Below are 19,506 nucleotides of genomic sequence, written 5' to 3'. Positions count from 1 at the left end.
CAGGTTCTGGAAACTATAAGTAATCCATTGGGACAGGACCTTGGGTGGGACTTTGGCGTCAGGGGTGGGGGTGGGGGGACAGAGTGATAAGGCCCTGCTAAGAAGGTTGGAATTGGTCTTAAAGGCCTCAAGCAGCACCTGGGGGAGGGCTCTGCTCTGCTACCAACTGAGAGATAGGGCTGTTACTCTGTTGTGAAATTTGGGGACCCAAAGCGGTGTTTTTTCTGCTTAGAAGGTTGTCTCCCACCCCATCCTATCCTGCTCTCCTGCGTGGAGGTAAACCTATTGCAGATGCCAGTTTGTTTTTTTTCTTTCCCACTCAGAATTCACATAATTACTTAGACAAGAGCTATGTTGGGACATTCCATTTTCAGGTCTTTTAGATCTTGCTGATTTTTTTTCCACACTCTACATGGAGCTTGAACTCATGAGTCTGAGATTAAGAGTCTCATGTTCTACTGACTGAGCCAGCCAGGTGGCCCTAGATCTTGCTGATTTTATGTCTACGTATTCTGTTATTAGCTGAGAGAGGAGCTTTGAAGTCTAAATGTAATTGTGGATTTGTGTATTTCTCTTTTCAGACCTATGATATTGCTTTATGTATTTTATGTATTTTGAAGCTATGTTGTTGGAGGAATACACATTTGGAATCATCTTCTTGGTGAATTAACCTCTTCATAATTATGTAATGTCCCTCTTTATCCCTAGCAATATTACTTTTTTTTAACTTATTTTTTTTTATTAATATATAATGTATTATTAGCCCCAGGGGTACAGGTCTGTGAATCGCCCCTTGCAATATTTCTAATTTTGAAGTTTATTTTTAGTCTAATGTTAATAATAGCTACTTCAGGGACGCCTGGGTGCTCAGTGGGTTAAAGCCTCTGCCTTCTGGTCGGGTCATGATCCCAGGGTCCTGGGATTGAGCCCTATGTTGGGCTCTCTGCTCAGCGGGGAGCCTGCTTCCTCCTCTCTCTCTCTCTGCCTGCCTCTCTGCCTACTTGTGATCTCTGTCTGTCAAATAAATAAATAAAGTCTTAAAAAAAATAATAGCTACTCCAACTTTCAATCAGTGTTTGCATGGTTTATTTTTTCCTATCTTTTTTTTTTTTTTAAGATTTTTTATTTATTTTTTTGACAGAGAGAGACACAGTGAGAGAGGGCACCAAGAAGGGGAGTGAGAGAGGGAGAAGCAGGCTCCCCGCCGAGCAGGGAGCCCCATGTGGGGCTTGATCCCAGGACGCTGGGATCATGACCCAAACCAAAGGCAGATGCTTAACAATGGAGCCACCCAGGCGCCCCTATTTTTTCCTATCTTTTCCTATCTTTTTACCTATAACCTTTTACCTATCTTTTTATACCTATAACCTACTGAGCCACCCAGGCGCCCTCCAATGTCTTTATATTTAAAGCTGGTTTCTTGTAGACTACATGTTGGGTTTTGCATTTTAATGTAATCTCTCAGTGACTGTCTCTTAATTGGTATGTTTAGATCATTTACATTTCATGTTATTATTGGTATGGTTGGATTAAAATCTTCGATCTTGCTAGTTGTCTTCTGTTTTCTATTTGTTGCTTGTGTTCTTTTTTCTGCCTTCTTAAAATTTTTTTATTATTTGAGTATATTTGATGCTCAAGGTTATATTAGTTTCAGATGTACAACATAGTGATTCCACAATTCCATACATGCTCACCATGAGAAGTCTAGTTACCATCTGTCACCATACACTGCTATTACAATATTATTGACTGTATTTTCTATGCTGTAATTTTTAAAAAATGATTTTACTTATTTATCTGAGAGAGGAAACAAGACAGAGCAAGAGGAGAGTGTGAGGGGCAGAGGAGCAGAGGAAGAGTGAGAAGTGCCTCCCCACTGAGCAGGGACCCAGATGCAGGTCAATCCCAGAAACCTGGGATGATGACCCCAACCCAAAACAGAAGGCAGATACTCAACCGACTGAGCCACCCAAGCTCCCCACCTATATTTTACTTTTATATATGCTATAAAAAAAAAAAAATCCACAATTCATTGCTACTATTTTTACTTGAGGCAGGCAATTATATTCTAAAGCAAATAAAAATGGCCACCCAAAAAGTTTTTTTTTCCCCAAAAGTATTTTTTTATATTTACCTCAGACCATTTGACATTATCCTATAATTCTCGAGAGCTCCACTCTATTTTTTTTTTTTTTTTCAATTTTTTCCACTTTGGCTCTTACGGTTTTCATCTTTGCTGAAATTTCCCATCTGTTTCTGCATGCTGTCTGACTTTTACATTAGAGTGTTTAATGTATTAATCATAGTTATTTTAAATTCCTTGTGTGGTGGTTCCAATATCTGGGTCATTTCTAAGTCTTGTCCTGTTGATTACTTTGCTTCCTTTCTTTTCTTTTTTAAAGATTTTATTTATTTATTTATTTGGTAGGGAGAGAGAGAGGGAGTGCCTGTGGGCAGGAGGAGGGACTGAGGGACAGGAGAGAGAGAATCCCACGCAGACTCCTTGCTGAGTGCAGAGCCTGACATGGGCTTCATCTCACAACCCTGAGATCATGACCTGAGTGAAAAAATCACAAGTTGGATGTTTAACTGACTGAGCCACCCAGGTGCCCCTGATTACTTTGCTTCTTCTTTTTTTTTTAAAGATTTTATTTATTTGACAGACAGAGATCACAAGTAGGCAGAGAGGCAGGCAGAGAAAGAGAGAGAGAGAGGAGGAAGCAGGCTCCCCGCAGAGCAGAGAGCCCGATGTGGGGCTCGATCCCAGGACCCTGGGATCATGACCTGAGCCGAAGGCAGAGGCTTTAACCCACTGAGTCACCCAGGCGCCCCAGATTTTTTTTTTTTTTAAGATTTTATTTATTCATTTGACAGACAGAGATCACAGTTAGGCAGAGAAGCAGGCAGAGAGAGAGGAAGGGAAGCAGGCTCCCCACTGAGCAGAGAGCCCAACGCGGGGCTCGATCCCAGGACTCTGGGACCGTGACCCGAGCCGAAGGCAGAGGCCTTAACCCACTGAGCCACCCAGGCACCCCTACTTTGCTTCTTGATAGTGGGTTGTTTCTCTTGCCTTTTGTTGTATTGCTTATAATTTGTTACTGATTGCTAGATATAGTACTTAAAACAGTAGAGAGTGGGGCAAGTATTTATGCTGGGTACATCTCTTCTTTGGTAGGCTATTAGTGTGGGAGTTCCCGTCAGTTAGGAGATGAGTTGGGTTTGTGTTTTGTTGTTATGGTTACCTTAGGTGCACATGGGAGCTTCAGATTTCTAGGTTTAGGATGGGTTTGCTGGAGGGAGGGCTTTTCCTCAATGTTTATGCTTTACCCTCAGCTTTAGGTCTTTTGTTGCTGGGTGCTTGCTTACCTGGTGGTGGGAGCAGGGATTCTCTTGTTGTCTTGGTTCAGCCTCAGTGTTAGGCAGGCCCTGTTTTTCTGGGTCTGGGGGGAAGAGGGGTGAAGATCTTTCTGGGGATCTTCCTCTTGCCTCAGAGGTAGAATACTTCTGTTGGTCCGGGTCAGAATTTCCTCTTTCCTCCAGGCATAAGGGTTGTTTTATTTTTCTTTTATTCTGCCCCAGCTGCCTTGGAAAGGACAGTTTGCCACCTTTTCCCCAAGGGTGTAAATTTTTATTCTTTAGAAAAGACCTTTGCATTTTTCCCAGAGTACTGATTGCTTTTCTTCTCCAGGCTAGCACTACTGAGAAGTGGTCTCTGGTCTCCTACCTAGTATTTTTTTTTTTTTTTAAGATTTTATTTATTTATTTGACAGAGAGAGAGATCACAAGTAAGCAGAGAGGCAGGCAGAAGCAGAGCAGAGAGCCCTTTTCGGGGCTTGATCCCAGGGCCCTGAGATCATGACCCAAGCTGAACTGCCTAGTATTTTTTATGAACATCCCATCCACTGAGGTCTGTGGAGAAAAACCTCTGACTGTCTCTGCTCTTGCTAACCCACACAAGACCTTTAGTTATTCATTAAAAATTGTACCTGAGTAGTTCTTACTTGCCTACATGTTGGTCGCATCATTCTCCCTGTGCCTCAGGTGAACCAGAGCTTGCATCTCTACAGGGAGGTGCCTGTTTTTCCTTAAATTTCAGTCCGGTAGGTTGTCCTGTAACCTCAGCTCTCTGACGGCTTCAAGTAAAGTTATGGTTTTGTAGATTATTTGGCTTTTTCTTGTCATTGGAGTTGGAGTGATGCTTTTCCCAGGTTTCTGTATCCTACCTGGATAGTTAGAAGCCAAGGCAATTCTATTTTATACTAATTTTATTTTCCTGTGAGATGAATTTCTCTCCTTCCCTGTGATATTATGAATAAATAAGAATTTGGTCTTCATCCACTCTTTCTAGACACAGCTCCTATAATTTCCTATATAAGAGCCATAGGGGCATTTTCTGTTATAATATTTGCTTTTGCTCTCAATTCCTGAAATAGCTCCAGGGCAATGAAAGTGAAATGGATGTCTTTTGTTATTTATATAACAAGCCCCTTTCTACCTGCCTCTGAGTTTTTGTTAATGAGGTGATTTTTGGAAAGCATCCAGATCTTCTGAGGATGAGGGCTAGTAGCTAGAGGAACCAACTGTGTGATTAAGTGGTTGGAACTTTCAGTGCAGTCCGACCTCTGGAGAAGGGAGAGAGAGGCTAGAGATTGAATCAATCACTAATGGCCAATGATTTTAATCAGTCATGCCTTTGTAATGAGGCCTCCATAAAAACCCAAAAAGGACAGAGTTCAGAGAGCTTTCGGATTGGTGAACAGGTGGAGATGCGAGGTGAGTAACTTGTCCAGAGAGCGCAGGGAACTCCACATCCCTTCCCGTGTGCCTTGCCCTATGCATCTTTTCCATCTGACTGTTCTTGAGTTATATCCTTTTATAATAAACTGGTAATCTAGTGAGTAAACTGTTTTCTTGAGTTCTGTGAGCCATTCTAGCAAATTAATTGAACCCAAGGATGGGGTAGTTTATAGCCAGTCAGTTGGAAGCCCTGATAATAACCTGTGCTTGTATTTGGCATCTGAAGAAGGGGCAGTTTTGTGGGACTGAGCCCTTAACCTGAGGGTGCTCCAGGTTAATAGTGTCAGTGATGCAGTTTTGGAATATAGGTGAGGTTTGGTGGGGTGAGGTCTGGAGCCAGCAGCCAAGAAAGAATTCTTGAGACATCTTCGGTGCAAAATGCTGGTTTTATTAATGCATGGGGACAGGGCCCTTGGGCGGAAAGAGCTGCCCTGGGTGAACATTACACTCTGCCTGCCTCAAGTCATAAGGCCACTTAATTTTATCTACATTTCCTTCTGGAAGTTAGGTTATTGATAAGAATGCTTTTTTCTTGTAAATCACTAAGACATTTGTAGAATAAGGGAGACTCCTGTCCTGTAGAACTATGATCTCTATAAATTAACCATTTGTTTTTCCTTCCCTTAGCTTCAGGGCAGCCAGGAGTGCTGAGGAATGTCACATATATCCCACCTTAGGGGTGGGGGTTGTGGGGTGTCAGCTTGTGCTTTGTCCTCAGCTTGCCTTCTGCTCCCTCATCATCAGGATTGAGTTAAATTGTCTGGTGTTGCCGAATTGTTTGATGTGTAGAAAACCCATACTCTGGTATCAGAGATCCAGAAAGAATATGTGGGAGCCCCAGCCTCCTCTCCCCATTTAGCTAGGGTCTGACTGAATAAGGGGAGCCTGAAGTGGTCTCTGGGACCAGGTTTCCCTGCTTGCCTCTCTGTTGAGTTGGGTGGAAAAAGGCAGTCTGGGTCTGCACCTGACTCATGTGAGAATATAGGCTCCTCTATATTCTTGGAAACTGCTATTTCCAAGTTTGTTTTCATGGTTGCTTTGGTTCACCTGACGGACACGTGAAAACAAGTATGTACCCACATGCCTGTGCCTGCATAGGAAAACCTGCATGGCTTGGTGCCAAGAGTGAAAGGAAGAGTGGTGTGTCTTAAAGCCAGGTCTTATCTAAGCAGAGGTAGGCTGGGAGTGAGGGAAGCCTTGCTAGTGCCCCTAGAGGAGTGTTTTCACTTATCTCCAGTGCAGATCCTGGCAGGGGACCGGGACAGGTAAGGCAGGAGTTTTGGATAGAGCTGTGGAAACTGAACTTTTCCCTGAGAACTGCTTACTCTTGAGTGGCTATTCCCTCACTCTGAGCTCCGTGAGGTAAGTTTCTGGCACTTCCATCTTTATTGAGCAGATGAGAGGCTTCTGGGAAGATGATGTACTGATCGCATTCTTATCCCTGAAGTTATCTCTGTGACCTTAAAAGACTGATTCTTGGGTGGGAATCGTAGGGCTTACAGGAATCCTTTATCCAGAAGATGAGGTGGGAGTAAGTAGGTGATCTGACTTCCTGATTACTGGGGCATAGGGATTGGGAGCGGGAGAAGGTCATGCTGAGTGCAGGTTCGGGAAGGTGCATGTCTTCCTCTGACAGATTCTGGGTTCTTCATATATAAGTTGTTGTGGAATCTAACTTCTTTGAGGTTTCTGGACTGGCTCAACTCTAAACCAAAAGTAGTGGTATGTGCCATCTCTCTACGGGATGCCTTCTAATGCCAGGTCTGTGGATAAGAGAAGCCACATAGCTCTGACTGGGTGTCACAGTTTCTGGGTCCTGTTCTGGGAGAATCTCTTTGCAACCCCAGATGGTAATGAGGGGCATGCTAAGGAGGAAAACAAACTTACAGCAGTCAAGCCCCATGTTAGGGTGCCCTCTGGATGTTCTTTCTCCATCGGTTTTTAATTATATTCTCTCTCTTTTCTGGGCACTTTGGAAAAAGAGATGTATTGAATGGACAAGCAGCAATGTAGGAAATATGATTGATGTTGTAGATACAGCAACACACAGGTGTGTATTTTCATGAAGGTCTTTTGTTTGTTCTAGTCTTTGCATCGGTTCTGGTCTTAGCATCTTCCTAGCCTTTCTTGCCACATGCTCGTGTTCTTTGCTGGCCCAAGAGTAGTTACAGACTTGTCCACATGTTGCTGGATACTGCAGAAGTTCCTGTTTATGTTTGGGGGAGGTGAGTGGGTATGGGCAGTGAGAGATCTATCAGGCTGGCTAGTGCTGTGAACCTGGTCGTGAGAGTCTGGTCTTTGCAGGACAGGTTTGTAGGTTTTAAAATGGTAAGACCATTGGGCGCCTGGGTGGCTCAGAGGGTTAAGCCTCTGCCTTTGGCTCAGGTCATGATCTCAGGGTCCTGTGATCAAGTGCCGCATCGGGCTCTCTGCTCCGCAGGGAGCCTGCTTCCCCCCTCTCTCTACCTGCCTCTCTGCCTACTTGTGATCTCTGTCAAATAAATAAAATCTATAAATAAATAAATAAAATGGGACAGCCAGACCAAAAGTACACCTCAGGGAGAGTCCATGCTATGGGTAAACCTAATGCCAACCTACCCTCTGTGTTAAGCCAACTTCCAACTTCCAACTCTCTGTTGTTGGAAGTTGCCGTCAATTGAGCTCTTACAGTAGTTATCTCTTGGGAGCCCTAGTTATCTGCCTACCTCCATTTATTTCTCTGTGTCCTGTGGTGGAAACGGTTACAACCTCATCATATTTAAGTCTGTGTGTAAGGCATGCTATTTGTATATAAGAGGTTGGCTTTGCCAGTCTAAACCAGAGACTCACCAGCTTCTGCCCTAAACTAACATACTTATATTCTTTGATACTTTTTGCCAGGCCACAGTAAACACAAGTGTGAAGGAAACATTTGCCATGGAAGCCAGGGAACTGGAGAGCCCCCCACCAGCCTACCATCTCATTCCAGAGGCCAACCAGCCCAGGGAAGATGTCAGCATGAAGCCTCAACAGACTGCAGAAACTATGCAGCTAAAGAAGGAGATCTCACTGTTGAATGGGGTCAGCTTGGTGGTGGGCAACATGATCGGCTCAGGAATCTTTGTCTCACCCAAGGGCGTGCTGGTATACACTGCCTCCTATGGGTTGTCATTGGTCGTATGGGCCATTGGTGGGCTTTTCTCTGTTGTTGGTGCCCTTTGCTATGCAGAGCTGGGGACCACCATCACGAAGTCTGGGGCCAGTTATGCTTATATTCTAGAAGCCTTTGGGGGCTTCATTGCCTTCATCCGCCTATGGGCCTCCTTGCTAATTGTTGAGCCCACCAGTCAGGCCATCATTGCCATCACCTTCGCCAACTACATCATCCAGCCCTCGTTCCCTACCTGTGATCCCCCGTACCTCGCCTGTCGTCTCCTTGCTGCTGCTTGCATATGTAAGTCTGGGGTTTAGTGGGGAAGTATGTTTGAGGGTGTGGGTTCCTTTGATAATGGTAGTGGTACCTGATACTTGAACACTCTATTTTGCTTTTGGGGGGAGGGGGAAGAGAGGCATCTTACCTTTTGTCTCTTTTTTTCTTTTTAAAGATTTTATTTATTTAAGAGAGAGAAACTGGGCAGGAGCATGATGGGAGGGGGACAGGGAGAGGGAGAGGCAGATTCCCTGCTGAGCAGGGGGCCAATGTGGGACTCAATCCCAGGACTCTGGGATTGTGACCCAGATGCTTAACTGACTGAGCCACCCAGGCGCCCTGCATCTTACCTTTTGAAGAAGTAATCTCACCAAAGTCATTTAACCCTGAGAGATAAGTAAGGGTAAAGGTTAGGGATGAGAGAAGTTTGAGTCTTTTTGTGACTCTTGGTGCCTCACATTCCTTCTACTGTTGACTCTTCTAGAGTTCTGTTCCCCAGTCTATGGGACAGGTTGTTGCATGTCTTACTTTGGTCTTATCAGATGTTTTGATTGGAGTCAACATCACTAGTTGTAACTTAACCCAGAAAAACCCATCAGTGCTGAGGACTTTATCCTACTTCTCAAAAATAAGTTACTTTACTTCCCAGTGTTTTATTTTAAACCAGTTTAGAGTCTGAGGAAAGAGGCTTCTCTAGACTGTTGGGGTCCCAAGGTGTTATCTCTCAGCCTACAGAACTACTGTTTCCTGCCACTGCCACTCTTTGCAGCCCATTCTAAGCAGCAGGCACCACACCAAAATGGCTTTTTCTCACTGGTGTTTGAGTTTTCTTTTTTCTTTTTTTTTTTAGATTTTATTTATTTGACCAGACAGAGATCACAAGCAGGCAGAGAGAGAGGGGAGGAAGCAGGCTCCCTGCAGAGCAGAGAGCCCGATGCGGGGCTGGATCCCAGGACCCTGGGATCATGACCTGAGCCAAAGGCAGAGGCTTTAACCCACTGAGCCAGCCAGGCGCCCCTGAGTTTTCTTTTTTTAAAAAGATTTTATTTATTTATTTGGAAGAGAGTGCAAGAGAGACAGGGAGAGAGAGAAGGAGGGAGATCATGAACAGGGGGAAGCGTAGAGAGAGAAACCGACTCTCCGCTGAGCAGGAAGCCCAATGTGGGACTCCATCCAGGAACCCCAGGATCATGACCTGAACCAAAGACAGACACTTAACCAGCTGAGCTACCCAGGTGCCCTATATTTGGGTTTCTGAGGTCAGAACCCAGGAGCTCCCAGTTGATCCCTCTTTATTTTCCTTTTTCTCTCATGAAGTGGTCAGGAGGGATTCTGTGTGAAATCGCTGAAAAGGAGAGAAGATTGCTGTGAATTTACCCAGTCTTGTAGGACTAGTGTTTTAGCTGAGAAGTGGCGCATAATTCCCTGTGTTCCTTAGCTCTGTGCTGCCAGGAGCACTTAATTATACTCTGTTCTTTCCATATCTCTGCTTGCAAAAGCTTTGGCAGTATATGTAGTTTATCCACAGTTTAAAAATAGACTGAGAGTACCTTGGAGTTAGCAAGAAAGGATTGTACGGTACACTGTGGTTCTTGACTTTAAGGAATTTGTTAAAGACAGATGTTAAAGGGAACCCCTCAACATGTAGCCCCAGGAGGGGGGGAAGTGGGTACTCAGCTGTGTGTGTGTTAGGGTCTGGCCAGGGGAACTCTGGCCTGAGTTTTCTAAAAAAAGAAGAATTTTCTGATTATGAAATGTGTTCATTAGGGAGATGAACTTATTCTCAAATCACCCATAATGTACCACCAAAAGATGAACACCCTTAGTAATTAAATCATGTCTTCATTTCATTCTTTTATGGAACTGGCATTATACTTTGTATATAACTTTATATTCTGCTTTTTAAGTTTAGTATATCATGTTTTTTGGAATGTTCTTCAAAGAAACATTTTTTAAAGTAGTATCTTTTTATTATTATTACTATTATTAAAAGTAATACACAGACATTATAGGCACTTTGAAAACGCAAAAAATGGAGAAAAGAAAAATCACCCATAATTCATTTTTTTATTATTTTATTTTAAAAAGATTTTTATTTATTTCTTTGTCAAAGAGAGAGGGAGAGAGAGCACAAGCAGCGGGAGCAGCAGGCAGAGGGAGAAGCAGGCTCCCCACTGAACAAGGAGCCCCATGTGGGACTCAGTCCCAAGATGCTGGGATCATGACCTGAGCTGAAGGCAAATGCTGAACCAACTGAGCCACCCAGGCATCTCCACCCATAATTTTCACTCCCAGAGAACTATTGCTACTAATTGTGTGAAATACCTTCTAATATTTTTTTTTCCTGTGCTTATCTCATTTTTTATACATTTTTTAAAAGATGTTATTTATTTATTTGACAGAGACACAGCAAGAGAGGGAACACAAGCAGGGGGAGTGGGAAGGAGAAGCAGGCTTCCTGCTCAGCTCTGCATCTCCTGATGCAGAACTGGATCCCAGGACCTTGGAATCATGACCCAAGCCTAAGGCAGATGCTTAATGACTGAGCCACCCAGGTGTCCCTTATCTCATTTTTTAAAAAAAGTACTCTTGAGATCATACTCTTTCTGGTTTGTATAATACTTTCAAAATTTTAATATTTAATCCCTTTCATCAAATATTCTTAGAAAACATGGTTTAGGGACATAGAAGTAGTTTCCTGGCAGTGTGGTATAGTGGTTAAGATCATGGACTCCCATGCCAGACCAGGACTAATTCTAGCTTTACCAGCTGTTTTTCCAGCTGTTTACCTTGAAGGAATTAGTTAAACTGTTGCCCTGGTCTTCTCACTTGAAAGTGGAATTATCACTTGTACTTACTAAAAGGATTGTCATGAGGAATAAATGAATCAATACACATACAGTACTTCTCTGTGTCTGGCATAGAATAAATGCTCTGTATTATTATTATAAACAGTATTACTGTGGGAGTCTTTGTATATAAAGATTCAGAGTTTCTGCACCTTTTTTCTGTAGGATAGAATTAATTATACAGGAGAAATACCTGTGTCTGAAAAAAATAAATTGTTTTAAGATTCTTCATGTGTTACCCAGTTTTCTTCTAGAAGGTTTTGTGAGGGTGCGCTTTAACTAAGCACTTAAGAGTGCCTGTATGTTGGTCTCGTGAGGGCCTTAGGGTGAATTCCAAAGATAACGAAGTCAAAGGACATCTCTATATATAATTTTCATATATGGAAGATTTTTATTTGGGAAATCTTTTTTCCTTTATGATTTTCTCTATTGTGTTTGTTCTTTCGTCCTTACGAAGCCATTCCCATACCAGGAACTGCTTTTTTTTTGGCTAGAACTATTCTTTTGTTTTGTTTTTTTTTTTAAAGATTTTTTTTTTTTTAATTTATTTATTTGACGGAGAGAGAGATCACAAGCAGGCAGAGAGGCAGGCAGAGAGAGAGGAGGAAGCAGGCTCCCTGTGGAGCAGAGAGCCTGATGCGGGGCTCGATCCCAGGACCCTGAGATCATGACCTGAGCCGAAGGCAGCGGCTTAATCCACTGAGCCACCCAGGCGCCCCTAGAACTATTCTTTTGATTGGAGGGGAGACCTCACCTCTTATAAGCGCCGTCATGGTATATCTGTAACTTCTTTCATTCAAGTGTACTTTTACCCAGATTACTCACCATCAGAATTCCTTCAAGCCCCTATCCCAGAAGCCCAGGCTTTTCCATAATGCATGCCTGCAGGTAGGAGCTTGTCAGATACAGGCTTAAATCATAAAACCATGTCCTGTCCTGGGGCACCTGGGTGGCTCAGTGGATTAAGCCTCTCCCTTCGGCTCAGGTCCTGATCTCAGGGTACTGGGATCCAGCCCCACATCAGACTCTCTGCTCAGCAGGGAGCCTGCTTCCCACACCTCTCTCTGCCTACTTGTGATCTCTCTCTGTCAAAGAAACAAATAAAATCTTTAAATGCAAAACAGCAACAACAAAAAACATGTCCTGCCTAACTGACAAGACTTTAGGGTTCAGCTTATTTTTCTTCTTGTAAGTTAGGGTGAAGAATGGGGCTTATGCATCATGTGCTGAAGGGAGTCTCTTTGGGCAGGGGTGGCAGTGGTCTTAAGAGACAAAATTGGAAGAAACCAATTAGGTCACAATTAGGGGTAAACCCCACAAAATCTGCATTGAATCCACTGAGAAATTTAGGTAAGATAGGAGAATTGAGTTAGTCTTGAAATTAAGAAGAGTCCAGGTTGTTTTTTGGAAGACTGTCTACGGAAATTATAGCCATGCAAGCCAGATAATCAAAGTTTAATTCTAGAAGGAAGGGCCCAGACATTCTCCATATAACAACTGCAGGTCAGAGCTGCAAGCTGATGGCCTCTGGGCCAAACTTGACCCACAGATATATTTGTTTGGCCTAGTGTTGTAAGCAATTTTGAATTACTTGCCAACATTTGAAAACCAGGACTTTTCTGTTGAAAAATCAAAAGTTCTGGCAACCTTGGGCCCAGATTCCTTCCTGACAAAATTAGCTGCCTTTGTGTCATGGTTGCTCCCTTTATTTATTTTTTAAAAAGGTTTTTAAGATTTTATTTATTTGACAGAGAGAGAAAGAGAGCATGGTGAGGGGGAGGAGGAGAGGGAGAAGAAGATGCAGAGAGCCTGACTGGGCCTGATCCCGGAACACCAAGATCATGACCGGAGCAGAGCCAAACAAAGGCAGATGCTGAACCAGCTGAGCCACCCAGGTGCTCTTGGTTGGTTCTTTCAAAGGAACACACACTCTTCAGTCTACTATAGTCCTCCACTAACTCTTGTTTTATATCCAGACATTACTTTTTTTTAAAGATTTTATTTATTTACTTGTCAGAGAGAAAGAGTACACAAGCAGGGGGAGTGGCAGGCAGAGGGAGAAGCATGTTCCCTGCTGAGCAAGGAGCCCAGTGCGGGCCTTGATCCAGGACCCCAGTGACATGAGCTGAAGGCAGACGCTTAACTGACTGTGCCACCCAGGCGCTCCTATACCCAGACATTCTTTTTTTTTTTTTTTTTAAGATTTTATTTATTTATTTGACAGAGAGAAATCACAAGAGAGGCAGGCAGAGAGAGAGGAGGGAAGCAGGCTCTCCGTTGAGCAGAGAGCCCGATGCGGGACTCGATCCCAAGACCCTGAGATCATGACCTGAGCCGAAGGTAGCGGCCCAACCCACTGAGCCACCCAGGCGTCCTACCCAGACATTCTTGCCTTTACTCAGTTGCATTACCTTCTTGGCCCTTGAAGGCGTCTCTCTTTCACATCCTGGCTTTCCAGCAGCCCTATTCCCAGGTTATACTGGCAGACAGATCTTAGCAACTTTTTTGAATTTCAGGCTATCTTAGCTCTTCATTATCCTAGAACAGTGGTTTTCAACCAGAGGTGAGTTTGCACCCCCCCGCCCCGGAAACATTTGGCAAGGTCTGGAGACATTTTTGGTTCCTCACCCCTCCTTGGAAGGGGTGCTACTGGCATCTAGTGGGTAGAAGCCAGGGGTACTGTTGAACATCTTATAAAGTACAGGACAGCCTCTCACACCTAAGACTTACTCTCCCCAAATGTCATCAGTGCTGAAGGTGAGAAACTATCCTAACAGTGCGTTCCATTCATCTGTGTTCTGGGAGCTTGGAATCTTCTGTGGTGGGTGGGGCCTCAGGCTGTCGACTGGACTGGACTGAGTGTGCTTAGAGGCTCTTACCGAACGGTAGGGGAAAATGGCAGTTCTTGAGGTCCATAGGTCCCTTCTCTGACCAGGTGACCAGCAGTATTATTGGTAACTCAGGTGCCCGACAGTACTTGATTTGATTGTGGAAGGGCAATTTTTCTTAGTCCGTTTGTCTTTATGGGATTCTGCCTGTTGTGTAAGCTCACACACGTCATTCGAGAATACTTGCTGTGAAGATTTCAACATAGAAGTCAATCAGCACTGACACTGGCATCAAAGCAGAGCCTTGCTTACTGCTGAGACGCCACTTCCCTCAACCCCCAGGGTTTGTTTGGGAAGGCTGACAGTGGAGAGGAGCAGGAACAGGAGGAGACATGGGAGGGAGAATCCTAAAGGGGAGACTGGAGTGAAGAAACACTGTGTAATGCCTGAATAGCTTTCTGTTGTCTCTTGCTGTCTTGGACTCAGGCCTGGGCAGGGTTCTGAGAAGGAAGGGTATGTATGCTTCCCTACTCTGGTCAGTTGTTGCTCTGGAGAGACAGCTCTCATGTTCTGAACGTGCCATGACTCAGAAGGACTTGGTCTTTTTTACCATAGTCTCAGAGACCCTGGAGTCTACCCTTGTACAGAGCTTGAATGGTTTGATAAGACTAAATGTGTATATTTGTGTAATTAAAAACAAGGAGGATTCTTAAAGAGGCATATACCTGACATACTCATGTGTATCCCAAGAGGGAGCTCCAGATTCCAGGATTTCCATTCGGAAGGATTTACCTCTCCTGGACTGTTGTAGAACATTTTTCTCCTAATATACTTGTAGATGGTCTCTCCCCAGCTTTCTTTCTTCTCCCACCTTGTTGCTGTTGTTTTTAAGGATTGCATTCCTCTGTCCTTAAGTTCCCCTTAGTAACACCCAACTTATTTGTGGGAGGAATTGGAAGGGTTTCTTCCTCCCTGTTGCTGTGGGAAAAGGGCGCCTTGACTGTCAGCATAACTGTCACTATAGCTGTGGATTGCCAAGTGATCTCCTCATCAGAAAGAGAATATGAGAGGCACAATTTGGTCTTAGGGTGCGTATATTATCCAGGATTAATTTGGGTTTCAAACACCTGAAAACCGAAAGCAGTGTGGCTCAAATATGTTGAAGTTTGTTTCTCTCACATATTAAAGGTAGACAGTATGGGGCTGGTAAGGTGACTTCATAATTTTTCAGGGAGCCTGGTTGCTTCCTTCTGCCTTACTGCTCTGCCATCCTCAGCACGTGACTTCTAGCTGGTGGTCCAAGGTGGCTACTCAAGCTCTAGCTGTCGAGTCTGCACTGTAGCTGACAGGAAGGACAAAGAAAGGCATGCTCCGCCCTTCAGAGAGACTTCCTGAGGTCTTATTTGTATGAAACTTTGCTTACCTCCCTGGAGCAAGAACTTAGGCACTTGGTCGTACCTGCCTGCAAGAGAGGCTGGTAAACGTCGGTTTTAATTTAGGTAGCCCACACTCTAGTTAAAATTTGTATTACTAAGGAAAAATGGAGGAACAGATATTAAAAGATAACTAGCAGTTTTTGCCACAGAGAGACTTTGCAGATTTGTTTCTGCTTTGGGTTTGGGTGTGGATTTGCTATGTGAGTACTCCTTTCCTAGCATCATGCCCCCAGAACTTGAAGACCCTCACAGGAACCCTCACCGCCCCCCCACCCCCCACTCAGTGGTGCAGACTTCCCAGCAAGGAAATGAGATCAAGAGGGGAGGGAAGGCTTGGATGTTGTAGTTATGGTAGTTTTATCTGAGCACGTGGCCTTCAGGCCCAGCCTTTTGCTTGAGCTCTGATAGAATCTGTGGTCCTGGATGGCGATGGAATTTGAGGAGGTTTGGAGGGGTGGGGATCAGATGGTGAAATGTTTCTTGATTAGAATCAGGAAAACACTCAGGGGACTTGGCTTCTGCTGGTAGACTGTTTTTGGAGCTCTCTGTTCTCTGGCAGAGCTGAGAGTAAATGAAGCAAGCAAGACTCCTGGGGCAGCATTTAAGGATACACTCACTCTCAGGTTCTCCAAGTGGTCCTGAAAGTGAGTGTTTCCTTAAATTTTGTGCATCAGGCATCCTCCTCGCCTCACCCTACTCCTGGCCTTGCTCCCTGGCTGCACATTGCTTTAGATTAAGTAGCTTAATTTTTTACTGAGGAAGAAGCATATGTGCATGGTAAATAATTCAGAGTATAAAATAGTATACAGTGGAAAAAGTCTCTCTCCCTCTCCAGAGCTTTGGTCTTCTTCCCCAGAGGCAACCACTGTGACAGGCTCTTTTGTATTTTTCCAACTGTCATTCAGAATGCGCTCTGCAGAGTCTTCCAGGAGGTGCTGCCTTCTTTTACTTATTGGCAGAGTCATGGAATTGCCACTGTGGGCAGTATTTATTCCTGTGCCAAGAGGAGCAAGCTAGGGGGAAATCTCTAGCAGGATGGAGGGAAGGAGAAAGAGTAGAAGTGAGAAGGAGTACCTGCCAGTGGGGCTGAGGATTATGTCTGCTTCTCTCCCCCATCTTGTTGCTACAAGGCAGAAGCACAGTGAGTCTAGCCAGGGCATTGTGAAATAATCTCTTCATGTGTGTGTCCATCTTTTTGTCTCCCTTTCTTTTTGTCCCTTTTCTATCTTTATCTCTGTCTCTCGTCTCTCCACCTGTGTCTTCTATGTATTTCTCTGTCTTTCTCTGTTAGTCTTTTTCTCACAAGCTGTACGCCCTCTCACTTCTGCTGCTTTTCATAGTCCTGCTTCCTTCCTCTGTTTTCTTGTGGTTTTTCTTCCTCTATTACAAGGGCCTGAATGCGACTTTGACTTGCTGTATCTCCCAACTCTGCTACTGTTTGATAGATTCAGTCTCTTGGTACCCCAGTCTTTGTTCCTGGGAAAGGCAATCGAATGGGCTTAGTTTGGGTGATCAGCCATGATAGGTGAGTGGGAGCAGGGGCCTGGAGGTTACCTCAAAATATGCTTACTGTATTGCATAGGAGTCTGTGGATTACTGTGGCTGCTAACTAGGTAATCCTTATGCTAGCTTATGTAGGTTTAGCTCCACACAGCGAGCTCTGATTAGCAGGGCAGCAGCGTGCATTCCTTTGGCCTTCCCTCGCATTTGACTATGCTCCCACTCCTGACTGACTAGTGAGCACCTGTGTCATTTGCCAGAGTACTACTGAGTGAAATCTCTTCTTTCAAACTTTTATTTATTTGACAGAGAGAGAGAGAGGAAGAGAGAGAGAGGGAACACAAGCAGGGGGAGCATCAGGCACAGGGAGAAGCAGGATCCCCACTGGAGCAAGGAGCCTGATGTGGGGCTCGATCCCAGGGCTCTGGAATCATGGCCTGAGCTGAAAGCAGAAGCTTAACCAACTAAGCCACCCAGGCTTCCCAGTGAGTGAAAGCTCTTAAAGTACCATGGAGCCTGTTTAGGCACCATGTTTATTTCTACAGGCTCTAGGCTCTCCTCCCATTTGAGTAGAGGAATATCAACTTTCTGACAGTTCCCTTGCTCTAGGGAATTGGTGGTTAAGTGAATGTCATCACCCTCTTGATTCCAACCAAGGTTCATCATTTGCCCTCTTTGCTTGGCAGTAAGCTTAGTAAAACAACATGCTTTTTTCTGTCTCCCCCCGCCCCATAACTGTGGTCTTCTTGGGGAAGCACCACACAAATGCCCAAGGGAGGACCTTCTTGAGACAGGTGTCCACAGGAGTATAGCATAGATACTAACCTATGCTGTGAAGTGGGAGTCTGTAGGGTTCAGAGGGAGAGAGCTCAGTGAGCGGCTGGCTGGTATATTTGGGGAAGGTTTTACAGAGGAAGTGGTGACTGAACTAGACCTTGAAAGTAGGAGTCACTGTTGGCTGTGGCAGCATGAGGAGTAAAGGACATTTCTTTTAAGTGCATATATGGCATCAGTAAGGAGAGAGTCTCTGGCTGAAGAGAGAGTACAAAATGGGTAGGAGTAGACAGAAGTGGCTTGAAGGATGAGCCCAAAAGATTTTGTAATAATGTTTGAGGTTCATATAAAAGTTCGGTTTGGGGGCACCTAGGTGGCTCAGTGGGTTAAAGCCTCTGCCTTTGGCTCAGGTCATGATCTCAGGGTGCTGAGATCAAGTCCCACGTTGGGATCCCTGCTCGGTGGGGAGCCTGCTTCCCTTCTTCTCTCTCTCTGCCTGCCTCTGCCTACTTGTGATCTCTGTCTGTCAAATAAATAAATAAATAAATCTTTTTTTTTTAAAAAGTTCTGTTTTTTTTGGAGGCTTAGGGCAGTACTTGGCAGTGTCATTGTGGAGCCCCTTGCATTCTGTTCTTGTGTCCTCCTGGTGGGTCAAAGCAGTCCCTGTTTGGCAGGGATAAGGCACTGGGACCCTCAGCACAGGGCCCAGATATCACTGTGGTCCGCAAGGAACTGGAAATAAAGCCAGCATGTAGGCAGGAGCCTGGGGAATGCTCAAGTAAGCTCGCTTCTGCATGGACCTCACTGAGAATTGGGAGGTTTGGATAGAAATGGAGGGGGATTTGGGGAAGGACCTTATAAGCTAAGGAATGATGGTTAGCCTCCCTCAGCCACAGTTTCCTCATCTATAAAACAAGAGTAAGAATGTGTATGGGAATTAATTGAGAGGATGTATGTGAAGCCGTCATGTATTTATATACAAAACATTATCTCTGTAGTTCCCAGGTGACTTGCCACCTGCGTTCAATTGATGGGCCTCTCTTGTGACCATGGAAATATTTTGTGCCTTGGATGGTTTGGAACCTTGGGAGTTTGAGTGGGAAAAAGTGGGTAAAGTCCATCATTCCTGGGCCTGGGGGCTTTTCCCAAAAAATTATTCTGGATGTCAGAATTTATGTGTACGTGTTAATGCATGCTTTTGTATTTTGTCACCAGTGATGGGCAGATCGTGGATGCCTCTCCATTGCCTGTTCTTCTGGTTCTGATTGATCCATTGGCCCCTTTGCTTTAGGCAGGGACAGAAGCGACGCTCTCTACAAGAAGAGATTGGATCACTGTGGCCCCAGCTCCAGCCTGCCAGTGATGTTATGTTTTTTTCTTCTAGGCCTACTGACATTTGTGAACTGTGCTTATGTCAAGTGGGGCACACGTGTTCAGGACACGTTCACTTATGCCAAGGTCCTAGCACTCATTGCCATCATTATCATGGGCCTTGTTAAACTGTGCCAGGGTAAGATGGGCCTGGGCTGGGAAGGAGGGTGGATGACTCTGGGAGTTTGCCTAGATTTCGTAAGGAGGACATGGGGAATCTTGGCTTTACTGATAAGCTCTTTCTGTGTATATAGTAGACTGTCAGTGAGAGCAAGACATCTGTTCCTGGGCTTCTTAGGCCAGGCTGGCTTGGCCAACTGAACATGAGTCAGTGTCTCCCTCAGGGCTGCTTTCCCTTTGTGGAGGCTAGGAGCATTGCAAGAAGGCAGCTGGGAGCCCAGGAGTTTTTGAAACCCGGGTCTTGTGTAATTGGGTCATAAATGTAACTGATGGGGATAGAGGGAGCCTTGCTTGGCCCTGTTTTTGGATTGTGACTGCCAGGCAGTGAGTAGAAAGACCTGGCTGTCCTTGAGAGGAGTGGG

The 19,506-nt window shown here is 44.7% G+C and overlaps 1 protein-coding gene across 4 annotated transcripts in view; it reads left to right on the top strand.

The window, feature by feature from the left end:
• The window catches only part of SLC7A6 (solute carrier family 7 member 6), a 33,704-nt gene that overhangs the window by 4,522 nt on the left and 9,676 nt on the right, over window positions 1-19,506 (top strand). For 3 of the 4 annotated variants that reach the window (XM_045988965.1, XM_045988964.1, XM_045988966.1), the window contains 2 exons: window positions 7,678-8,230; window positions 18,978-19,103. In XM_045988965.1, the coding sequence (XP_045844921.1) occupies window positions 7,714-8,230; window positions 18,978-19,103 (643 nt within the window). In that variant the 5' untranslated portion in view covers window positions 7,678-7,713. The remainder of the gene's footprint in view (window positions 1-7,677; window positions 8,231-18,977; window positions 19,104-19,506) is intronic. The other variant, XM_045988967.1, reaches the window with a different exon arrangement.

This window comes from Meles meles, chromosome 19 (genome assembly GCF_922984935.1).
Source record: "Meles meles chromosome 19, mMelMel3.1 paternal haplotype, whole genome shotgun sequence".
NCBI classification, from domain to species: domain Eukaryota; kingdom Metazoa; phylum Chordata; class Mammalia; order Carnivora; family Mustelidae; genus Meles; species Meles meles.
Note: the sequence above shows the minus strand (reverse complement) of the source record. Positions and strands in the feature narration are given on the sequence as shown.